At 36.3% G+C, this 12383-nt stretch overlaps 1 protein-coding gene across 4 annotated transcripts in view; it reads right to left on the bottom strand.

Annotated features, from left to right (window-relative positions):
• CERT1 (ceramide transporter 1) overlaps positions 1 to 12383 on the bottom strand; it is a 105334-nt gene that overhangs the window by 4646 nt on the left and 88305 nt on the right. For all 4 annotated transcript variants that reach the window (XM_077867857.1, XM_077867850.1, XM_077867870.1 and 1 more), the window contains 6 exons: positions 11773 to 11868; positions 8864 to 8996; positions 7893 to 7963; positions 4624 to 4752; positions 3720 to 3849; positions 2439 to 2575 (listed from right to left, as the gene is read on the bottom strand). In XM_077867857.1, the coding sequence (XP_077723983.1) occupies positions 2448 to 2575; positions 3720 to 3849; positions 4624 to 4752; positions 7893 to 7963; positions 8864 to 8996; positions 11773 to 11868 (687 nt within the window). In that variant the 3' untranslated portion in view covers positions 2439 to 2447. The remainder of the gene's footprint in view (positions 1 to 2438; positions 2576 to 3719; positions 3850 to 4623; positions 4753 to 7892; positions 7964 to 8863; positions 8997 to 11772; positions 11869 to 12383) is intronic.

The following is a 12383-nucleotide window of genomic DNA, read 5'->3' as shown; positions in this document are numbered from 1 at the left end:
ACTTAATACATAGTTATATTTTCTGCCCTGCTTGTTAGCAAGGCTCAAGGTAGAGGTGAAGAAGAGAGAAAGCAGATTATAGCTGCACACTTGGTCTTGATTAGAGTAAATAGCATTCTTCAGAAATCTTAAGGCTGTGGGGAGAGATACCCAGTTAAGTCGGGTGACAAGACTGCTACCATCAAGTGGCATCAGGTTTCTAGTTTATTTGAGGTAACAGCGCAGAGATAGACCAGCAAACTTCATGTCCAGATCTAGCCATAACAATTCTAAAGTACACGGTATTCTAGAAATCACCAACACATTTATGCTTGCAGAGAGTCTCTCAGAAGTCAGGCTGCATCCTAGAACACTAACCGTTCAGATAAGACCAGAGCCTGTCTGACATTTTCAGGTGAGCTTTTTCCTAGAAAAAGCTAAATATCTACCATGTCACTGCAACAACTCTTATGTTACCATCTGATTAAAAAAACCTCAAAGGCTAAATTTATTAAGAAAGGCATTCTATAAACCAGAATCAGCATCAGAAACCAGAATTAGTTAATAATATGTCACTATATACTTATTGAACATATTCTTTTATCTAAAGAAAGTGACTCACAAATATACATGTCTCAGCCAATGACTTAATATTCCATGTAGGTAAGAATGAGAGGACATTCATATATACTTGTGGCTTATGAATTCTACTTTGGTAATCTCTATTAAAAATTTAAATGTTGACACATACTGAGAGTTCATAGAAACAGAACTATACAAATTGTTCTCAAATGGACCAAGAAATGTTCAAACTATTTATAATAAGAGAAATACAGGGATCCCTGGGTGGCGCAGCGGTTTGGCGCCTGCCTTTGGCCCAGGGCGCGATCCTGGAGACCCGGGATCGAATCCCATGTCGGGCTCCCGGTGCATGGAGCCTGCTTCTCCCTCTGCCTGTGTCTCTGCCTCATTCTCTCTCTCTCTGTGACTATCACAAATAAATAAAAATTAAAAAAAAAAAAATAAGAGAAATACAATAAAAACTACACTGAGAGTGGTTTTGCCTATCAAGGTGGGAACAATCCACATTGTTTCATACACTGTGTGAGAGGGTACAGGGAAACAGGCACTCAAATGTCTTATTGCTGGCGAGACGGTAAGTTAATAAGACCTCTCCGGGGGGGGGAGCAATACCTACATTACAAATGCACAACCTTCCCAGAGGTGCTGGCAGTGTCATATCTAGTAACTTATTCCACATAAAACTTGCAAGTGGATATAACTATTAACATTGTTCTAGCAAAAACTGAAAACGACTTCAATACCTAGCAGTGGAGGACTGGTTAAATTATGTACATCTATATGATGAATACTGTATAGCCACAAAAAAATAAGGAGGTGGTCCATGCTATTAAGCAGAGACCTTTAAAGTAAAGTAAGTGGAAAAACAAGATGCAGAACAGCGTCTTTTGAACAACAACAAAAGTGTATGGGTGGGAGGAATACACCTGTATTTGCTTATTCAGCCTTAAAAAATTCTCTGGAAAGATACACAACAAACTACTAACAGGAGTTATACTCTTTCATTTGGGGCTGGAGGGAGGGCAAAACTGCGTGAGTAGGGGGCAAGGGATCAATTTCACTATTTATCTTTTCACACTTTTTCACTTATGAACCATGTTAACATCATTTCTTTAAAAAACCTAAAGATTCCAGCTCTTTGTGCAAAGACGTTCAGCATGGCACCAACAGTCAAAATATGGGACCACATTACTGTGGGACTGGGTAATAAATTCTGCAACATTCATATAACCAATTCTAAAGGAATGAGACAGTTTTATATGTCTCACATCTTTATATCCAATAACAGTCAAGATATATTGTTAGGGAGAAAAAGCAAGTTGTACAACAGTAAGTAGAGAATAAACACATTTTTAAAAAATAATTAAGAATATATGTCACTCACAACATACATAAAAAAGTATGGAAGAAAAGACAACGAACCTAATTTCTGGGAAGGGAAAAAAATAGGGAATTTATACTGGAATTCCATGGCTCCATAATGTTAAAATCTCTTTGCATAAGCAAATACATCTAATATACGCAGAAAAAAAACATGTTTTAAAGGCTAAAAACTACAATTACAACTCTGTCTGGGAACATCTCAAAACACAGAAACTACTTCTAACAACTAGATTTTAGTTTCTGCAGAGTCGTATTAGTCAAAGTTTTTTTTTTTTTTTTTAAATATTTTATTTATTTATTCATAGAGACACAGAGAGAGAGAGGCAGAGACACAGGCAGAGGGAGAAGCAGCTCCATGCAGAGAGCCTGACGTGGGACTCGATCCAGGGTCTCCAGGATCACGCCCTGGGCTGCAGGCAGCGTTAAACCGCTGCGCCACCGGGGTTGCCCTTAGTCAAAGTTTTAAAAAAAGAATAACATATATCTTCCAGTACCTGTTAACACTAGAACAGAATGGGTTTTCCTGCAGTTTTTTCTTGGACATAAGACGTAAAACGTTTTAGAAACTTCGGATACTCTCGCTTTGCCACTGCCCTTAATACTGAGGCTGGTGCCCATCCTCCAGGGTTCACTGCAAGATAAAGGGAAATTAAAACCTGTTGGGATACAATTCTCCATTTGTATGTAAAACACTCATTTTGTTCCTTTGCTTTTAAAAAATTTCTCACAATGGAACAGTTAACATCTCTTAAAATTCTGACCATTAATTCCTTCATGCTAACCACCACACAAGAACACATAGCAAATAAGAAGGCACCTATTACCTATCTGAGATGTTCTTGGCTCCCTAAATTATAAGCAAATCTTAATATAGTAACATTTTAGGTTATGTAAGATAGATTTGTCACTCTTACTATAATCAAATAATACATCACTCAGGCACAACTGTCTCTTAAAACACCGTAGCAGTTGTGTCCCCGTAAAAAGAAGGCATGAGGATTTGATTAGAGGGACTCCAATGACTACTGCAGGTGGGAAATAGGTTAGAAGAATCCTAAGCAGGCAATTATCCAGGAAACAAAAAAAGCCTGACAATGAGAAACAGAACTGTTCATTTCCTTTACTAGTATTGCTTATATTCCTAACTATACATGTATTTTATTAGACAAATATGTAACAAGATTTTTTTTTTTAAGATTTTATTTATTTGAGAGACAGTGAGAGAGAGAGGATGAGCAGGGGGAGGGAGAGACAGAGAAGGAGAAGCAGACAGACTCCCCACCAAGCAGGGAGCCCGAAGCGGGACTCAATCTTTGGATTCCGGGATCATGATGCAAGCCAAAGGCAGATGCTCAACTGACCAAACCACAGGCGCCCCTATAGTAAGATGGTTCGTAAAGCCAAGCATATGTGAAAGTCATCTAGAGATGGAAGTATTAAAATGTATCTACCTAGCCCCAGCCTAAAAAATTCTGATAGAGTAGTTCTGGGATCAAATTTAGACGTGACTATTTTCAAAGTTTCCTGATAATTTCAATACACATCTCCTCAAATTAAAAATTACTAATCTAAATGATAAAAACTAAAAAGGCTTTTAGATTATAAGAAGAAAATCTGGGGTGCCTAGCTGGCTCTGTTGGAAGAGCATGTGTCTCTTGATCTCGGGGGTCAGGAGTTGTTGCCACATGTTGGGTGTAGAGATCACTAAAATAATAGTGAACGACTGAATGAAAATCTACATGCCCAAGTAGCAAAAGAAACCCCAAAATACATACCATTAGCTACATATGTAATCTTGCATAGAATGTTGTCCCTGCTGATCTCCTGGTTTCCCTCTGGTGGGCTTACCAAGGTTTGACAAATCATAGCAATATTTATTTTGGCACGGACACATCGATTGTTTAGCTGCCAAAACAAATAACAGAAACGAAATATCAGTACAGTAGATGCTTAGCATTTTATAATCCCTAATGGTCTAATACATTAGGTTATCTAAAACTAAAGCTCATCAACATCTCCAACAAATCTTATAAGCACCAATAAATAAAACAAGCTGTTATGACATCAGGAATGTTTTTTCTCTCCTCTTAAGCAGTAGATGGAGCTAAACTGAGATAGAAACCACAGAGGTTTTGCTAGCAGTTGATCATGGCTGGAGAGGGAACTGTGGAAAGCAGCCTTCCATTATTTACCCATTCAGTTCTGTTTCCTCTAACTTCAGGAGGAAAAGAAAACAGCCCCTGCTGGGTGGGTGTTCACAGCCATGACTGCTGTACTTGGATAACACATGGGCTATCATGTCCCAAGAAGCCAATTCAACAGAAAACAAAATCTAAGAAATGTTATCAAGTATTTGTGTGTGTCCTATGTGTTTATCACTTTCGTTCTGCACTGTATATTTTTTTTTTTTTTTTAAATTTTTTTTTTTTTAATTTTTATTTATTTATGATAGTCACAGAGAGAGAGAGAGAGAGAGGCAGAGACACAGGCAGAGGGAGAAGCAGGCTCCATGCACCAGGAGCCTGATGTGGGATTCGATCCTGGGTCTCCAGGATCGCGCCCTGGGCCAAAGGCAGGCGCCAAACCGCTGCGCCACCCAGGGATCCCTGCACTGTATATTTAGCTTCATACTGTACAACTATACACATTTATATAAATGCATTATATAAATGCACTTACAGGAGCACTGTCATGATCCACAGAAAAATTACACACTATCCAAGTTTCAGGGTCATTTTCAGTCAAGGCTGGTATTTTTCGAATGGCAGAAAGATATAATACATCTCGCTGAGAAGCAGGCCACACTCTCTGTGGAAGAAGTAAAAATCTTTCAAAAATGTGAACTACTTTTAAATTCCTATGTAATATGAAACTGACAGAGAAACAAATGTAAAACCAATAAATAACTTAGGCAAAGGTAAAAATCTGTCAAATTTTAAATGGACAGTATCTGAAAGTACCCAGCAAAGTAAATTATGAATACTGAATTAATGGCTTTGCAGAATAATAATAGCATCAAAGGGATAATCTTTTTTTTTTAATTGTGGTTATATGTAACAAAAATTTTTACCACTTAAAGCATTTTTAAGAGTAAAATTCAGTGACATTACATTCATAATATTACATAAACATCATCATTTCCAAAATTTTTTATCAACCTGAACAGAAATTCTGTACTCAATAAGTAATTAATTCCCCATTATTCCCTCCCAAAGACCCTAGTAATGTTCTATTTCTATTTATTTATTTATTTTAGATTTTTAATTTACTTGAGAGAAAGAGCACCAGCGGGGAGGAGAGTGTTAAGCAGGCTCTCCGCAGAACAGAGAGTCAGCCACAGGGGCTCTATCCCCAGGACTCTGGTTGGAATCACGACTGGAACCAAAGGCAGAGGGAGATGCTTAACCAACTGAGGCACTGAGGCGCCCCTAACATTCTGCTTTTCAGTATTCAACCTCTGTTTAAAGTGTTCAGAGACTTAAACACTAAGATTTCAGTGTAAGAAGACTGCTCCTTTGACATCGTAATCACATCTGAAGAATACCAAATCAATTAGACTGAATCTTTCAACTTTATGGTATGCAGGGAGACACATCATGTTGGGATGATAATGGAAATGAGATTTGTGAAAACAGACTGTGTACTTTTAAATGACAGAAAATATACACTGTGCCTTTCCTAATTGTTGAGTATAATAACAACTCAATGTCAATACAACACGAATCATTTGGAAAGTGAAATGGTTCATATATTAAAGATAATAAATTTCACAAAATACGTGAAAGCAGTGCTGAGCACTGCTATGTGAAGCTAGTAATAAAGGAAAATTTGACTGTGTTAGAATTAATGAATGCAAGTCCACAAGAATGAGAAGATGAAAAATTAAAGAGTGAGAATGACTTAAATATCAGGAGAGAAGTAGCCCTCTTTAAGATCAAATTATAAAATAAGCCACATTTAAAGGAAAAGTTGTATAGCATTACTGAATTTTTGGAAAAAAAATTATACCAGGATAATTTGTTTATTTAAACATTTATAATTCTAACTTAAATTTTGTTACATTGAAGAGACATTAATAGTTTTTAGCTTTATTTTTCAAAAAGTGATTGTAATACAGCTTATTTAAATCCTTCCCTCCAAAAAAAAAAAAAAAAAAAAATAAATCCTTCCCTCCATCTACTATTTACGAAGTGAAATATTTTCAGCAGACTGTTTCCCAAGATCAATTGTCCTCAGATTATAAGATTCTTCTATGTCATTTCTATTGATTCCAAATTAAAGGCCGTTAATTGGTATTTTTAACATTTACTCAACTTTAAGCTTCCCTTGGACTCCCCAAATCTGTATGCTAAAGCAGAATCTTTGTTGTTATACACTTCTTTTTTAATTGAAGCAAAGTTGACCTATAATGTATTTTTTACACATTTCTTAAGCAGCTACCATGTAAAATCAGGCCTACCTCATAATCATTACATTTAAGATGCCCCACATGACAAAACTGAGTTCAGGAAATACCTAACAAACCCACAATATTTTCATATATTCAACCCAATTAAAAAGTCATTTATTTTTTTATTTTTTTTAAGATTTAAAAAAATTTATTCATGAGACACACAGAAAGAGGCAGCGACAAAGGCAGAGGGAGAAGCAGGCTCCCTGTAGGGAGCATGATGTGGGACTCGATCCCAGGACCCCAGGATCATGAGCCAAAGGCAGATGCTCAAACTACTGAGCCACCCAGGTGCCCCTAAAAAGTCATTTAAAGAAGAGAAAAAGGAAGCACCTATTGAATTATTGTATTTCTTACATAACATAAAATATTACATTGAATGGATCTTTCTAAAATTATAGGTCCTTTTTATTATTTTCCTTTTTAAAAATTGAAGGTTATATTATTTTCAGGTATACAACATGCTGATTTGACCATTTTATATATTACTCAGGGCTCACCACAAAAGGTGTAGTCACCATCTGTTATTGTAACCTTATTACAAATATTACTACCTTTCCTATGCTCTACTTTTTATAACTGGAAGTTTGCACCTCTTAATTCCCTTCATTTATTTTCCCCTTCCTCCCACATACTATCCCCATTTATTGTTTTTTACACAATATATTACTCGGCAATTTTCAGGAAACAGAGAAGAATAAGGTAAGAGAAATATTAATTCTTTAATTTTAAATATCTAAGAATAGCAGAGAAAGAGATGAAGGAAAAGTGAAATGAAAGTGAACTAATTCAGGGGCACCTGGGTAGCTTAGTTGGTTAAGCATCTGCCTACAGCTCAGATCACAATCCCGGGGGTCCTGGGATGAAGCCCTGCACTGAGCAAGTTGCTCCATAAGGAGTCTGCTTTTCCTTTTCCTTCCTGCTCATATTCTCTATCTCTGTATCTTTCAAATAAATAAATAAATAAAACCATTTAAAAAAGAAAAAAGAAAAGGAAGAAAGTGAACTAATTTAAATGACGTTTCTGTGTGCTCTGGTATATGACCAACTTCTTAATAGTTATGCTTAGCAATTTCCCCATGCTTTCAGATAATCCACTTACATGACTTAACATACATACTTTCCATTCCCTTCATTACCATGGTCACAGGAAATGCTGATTCACTTTTGTATTTGGTAATGATCATTTACCGCCTATAAAGACTAGACGCTACAAAAATATTTAACAGGATTTCAGTATTTTCTAAATTTTAAGTGGACATAACTAACTGGAGATCTTTATCAAACACACTGTTTCTGGATATTTCTCAGGTTCTTGTCTTAGGTTCAGCTTTGAATGAACTGATATCCTTTCAAATATGTGACGTTCATGCATCATTAACAAAGTCTTTGGATCTTTTACGGCATTTGATTTCCTGCCAAATTTTACTTTTAGAGAATTTATACATGTCTCACTTTGAACTACAGTGAAATCCTTTTGGGATGAAGAGATTTTTACCTTGTGCGTTTGATAAACGATGATTGCATTATCAGCTAATGTTTCCACCACATGAAAGTTTTCTATAGTTGCTGAAATGAAGAAAAAAATATTAGTAGCCAAAAATATACATTACCTCTTCCTAGAATGTGATTAACTCAGTTATATTGCTGGATCCTGTGATAACATGAGCAGGACCAAGTTCAAATGGAAGGTAGTTAATACTTCCTACTAGGGCTACAGACAGTGGCCATGAGGATTGATCACCAGGAAATCTCATTTCCTCTGGACCAATTATCTAGAAAGCAATTCTAATCACACTGCATTACTCAGACACAAATTCCTATCTAACACTATGACCATTTCCTGTAATCTCTAATTTACTGAAGTTGAATAAACTCTTCTGTCTAGGCTTAGGTGACTATATTTGTGGAAAAAGAATATCAAACTGTCACTAATACACATCTTACGATGTTCGAAATTATCTATATTTATGAAATTTGGTGCCTAAGAGGAACAAATACATACAAACAACAAACATACCCCAAGAATAACTCTAAGCAGACCACAGCAGGATTTGTCTTGGGATTACTAGAGAAACAAAACAGTTTGGGAAAGTAGGTGATAAGACAGAAACCTTTAGTTTTAGTATTGGCCTTTCTACTAACTAGGCTCTGTGGCTTCTGACAAGTCACTTATCCTGATTTTTACTTTTTTACCTACTTATCATGCAGGATTATTGAAGTACTGGATCAAATGCTGTAACACAGAAACATTTTGTACAGTGTTTCACTGTACAAGCATTACTTCACTGTAAAGCTCTATTTAAATGTAAGTAAAAACAAAAAGTAAATGCAAGCTATTATCAGATTTTCCAGATATTTTCTACATTGACTTTGTAAGCTGTAAATGAGATGCAAAACATGGGGTTGGATCTGACATTACATTCAAAATAATAATTATATTACGATATATTAATAGTGGCAGCTTACTTTCCCAATCATTGCGAACATCAACATTCCAGAAGTAATTGCAGACCTCATGTCCTGTAACACCTTTCACTGCATGAGTAGCTTTCAAAGGATCCAGAACAATTCCATTTTCTTCTACTTCCCTTCTATATACCTAAAGAAGATATTCTTAAAATTAACAGGCAACACATAAAAAAATCATCTCCTTAATGATACTGATTTTTTTTAAAAGATTTTATTTATTTATTCATGATAGTCACACAGAGAAAGAGAGAGAGAGGCAGAGACACAGGCAGAGGGAGAAGCAGGCTCCATGCAGGGAGCCCGATGCGGGACTTGATCCCAGGCCTCCAGGATCGCACCCCGGACCAAAGGCAGGCACCAAACCGCTGCGCCACCCAGGGATCCCCTAAGGATATTGATTTAAAGCAATGTTGTTCAATTCTACATACCCAGCATCTAAAATAGTATCTCAAACACAGTAGGCTCTCAATTATTTGTTGAATCAATGACTCAAAGCTAAAATGGCATGAAGATCTATGCTATCTTGGCTATTTATTTCCTTAGAGCATTTTGCATGTGAGTAGGAGGGAGGGTCTGAGGAAGGGGGGCGGAGAGAGAGAGAGAGAGAGAGAGAGAATCTTAAGCAGGCTCTCCACATCCAGGATAGAGCCCAACACAGAGCTTGATCTCAGAACCCCGAGATCATAACCTGAACCGAAATCAAGAATTGGAGGCTTAACTGACTGAGCCACCCAGGCGCCCCATACTATCTTGCTTTAAATACTGATGTTGCGTACCTAAAGTTCTAAAATTAATTACCTCAAAATTATAGGGTTTGCTACTTTAGGAAATTTTGCAATAAGTTCTTTCGAGAAATGAATAATCATGTTACTGTAGGAAGAACCAGCTCTCTATGGAGTGCTTTATGGGTCCAGAAACTGTTAGGCATTTCACATACAGTTTCTCTCTTAAAATCTTTGGCATTTCACATACAGTTTCTCTCTTAAAATCTTTGGCATTTCACATACAGTTTCTCTCTTAAAATCTTTCTCATCAAACTACTTTTCCCTACATGTTTATTTATTCACATTATTGAGATGGCTAAAAAATGGAAAACCAGTTACACAAATTGGAAACTTCAGACTTTTAAATCCTCTCCTCATACTTCATATGGCTCTTAAGCTTGTTACTAACCTCCTATAAGACATCCAACAGCTTGACTTCTCTATTACTGGTTACTTCTCTTACTTAGGTAAGCTTTCATCCCCATGTACCTGATTCTCTTAAATGGTATGCTTGGTTTTTAGTTTCTTCCTTATATAGTGGCTAGCCTACTGCTACAGACAAGAGACTATTCTCCTTGGTAGGCTATTTTATACTCTCCATAATCCAAGCTCTCTCTCTCTCTAGTGTTGTGGGCTGTAGGAACATTTATTCTCTATTTTTCATTCCACATGGAGGGACTTCATCTAGATGATCACTCCTGGTTTTTCTTCACCCTTTCACTTCTCCCTTCCTCGGGGTACAACAATGAATTAACCAACTGTTGAGTATAAAATAGGACTGGAAGTCTTGGCTCACTTCTTTTTCTACAGAGAGCATGCGTCTTGGTTTTCTTTTTGGGCTTACACTTGTGGAGAAGGCCTGTGATTGATTATCTAGCTATGTCAGAAACATTGTTTAATTTTGAATTAATATATTAGCAAGACCTTGTGGCTGCTGATCTAAAGCCATATTCTTCAATTAGCTTATTAAATTTATAGTTAGCATTCTGGTATCTCATTTGCTTGTCTCTTACTTCTTTTTTAATGATTTTATTTATTTATTTGAGAAAGAGAACAGAGCAAGAGACAGAGCACCAGTGAGGATACGGGGCAGCGGGAAAGCGAGAAGCAGACTCCCCGCTGAGCAGGGAGCACTATGAGGGGCTTGATCCCAGGAGCCTGGGATCATGACCTGAGCTGATGGCAGACGCTTAATTGATTGAGCCACCCCATCTCTTCTGATTTCTTAATTAGTTCCCTATTCAGGAGGAAAGGAAATTCCAACATCTGATATTGTATCTCTATTGCTAGAATAATTGTGGTAAACACAGTCTATGAAAAGAATTCCTGAGTAAGAAATTTGCTTTCATGTTTTCACTTGTGTTATATTTTTTGTCTAAAATACCCTTGGCTTCACCTTTGTCACAATGTTGCTTCGATTTCCAGACATAGTTCAAATGCTTATCCAGTAAAAAACAATCTGTTTCATATAAGAGCTCTTTCTTTTCCAATTTTCTCCACTAATCTGTGCGCATCATTCAATATGTTATCAGATAGACACAAGTAACAGTATCTTTAAATGTCAATATCCTTCTTCCCCAACGAGTTTCAGCTTGGAGAAAGTCTTATTAAACATCACTTTATCTTTAGCACAGCGCCTTGGGCATAAGTATACCAAATTCAAAAATCAAAATTCAGTGCAGCTGCTGTTTTGAATCCATCTCTAAATCTTATTCCTTGATCTTATTCTCTGTCTCTTGTGCTTACAGATGTGAACAAAATTAGCAGACTCACCTCCAAATATTGATAGAAGATGCAGTGAGAGAAAGGATAAGAAGTGATATATAGACCAAATAGAAATATCCAAATAGAAAACCATCAACTAATTATGACTTCCTAACATCTAAACACCCAAATTGTATTTTCTCCATGGCCCAGGCAAAACAGAATGGTTTGTACAAAGGTTTTTATTGAGATCATAAAGAAACTGTGTAAAAGCCAAAGTACATTTTACTTCCTAGTATCTAGTGGTTTTTTGATCATATGTAATAATCTGTTCAAAAGAAAATTTAAAATGCTGCCGTCATTCACATCAATGGTTAGTGATGATAATATGCTATAACGCCTGCAATTAGCAACCTATAATATCTTACTGTAAATTACCTTCATTTCTCCTTCTTCTACAACCAACTGCCAATTAGCATCTCCACCTACATCCTGTAATGAATAAGTCATATGGTTTTGCACCATCTCTTCAACCTTGGAAAGAAAAATAAAGCCATAAGAATTCATATCCAAAAAAAAAAAAAAAAGAATTCATATCCAATGAATAGCCATGACATAATCTCTAAAACAGAATGGTATTGAGTTTATTTAAGCTCAGAAATGTTCTTAGAAAGCTGAGCAACCAAATGCACAAAGGTTAGTAGATTTTAAATAGTGTTGAAGAGTTTAGTCCACATTCCAGATATCATATTACAGGTTAATGACAGGGGCGGGGCAAGGGGTGGGGGACACGCAGAGAAGGAAGATGCTTCACTCAAATAACATATTGAAAAAAAAAAACATATATTGGCCTAAAGTTCATCAAGTGAGCAAAATAAGCATTTTCTGGAAAAAAAATTCCTTTCTTTACCATAAAATGTTTCCTTATAGAGATAATATCTTAAAACATAAAATCATGTGACACTAAGGGTAAAAGGGACACAAAGAAATGGATCTAGTCCAGTAGTTCTATGTTTAAGACTATAAAGATTAATAGAAAGTTTGTTATA

Source organism: Canis aureus, chromosome 2 (assembly GCF_053574225.1).
Source record: "Canis aureus isolate CA01 chromosome 2, VMU_Caureus_v.1.0, whole genome shotgun sequence".
Lineage (NCBI taxonomy): Eukaryota > Metazoa > Chordata > Mammalia > Carnivora > Canidae > Canis > Canis aureus.
This window is presented reverse-complemented; position numbering and strand designations above follow the sequence as displayed.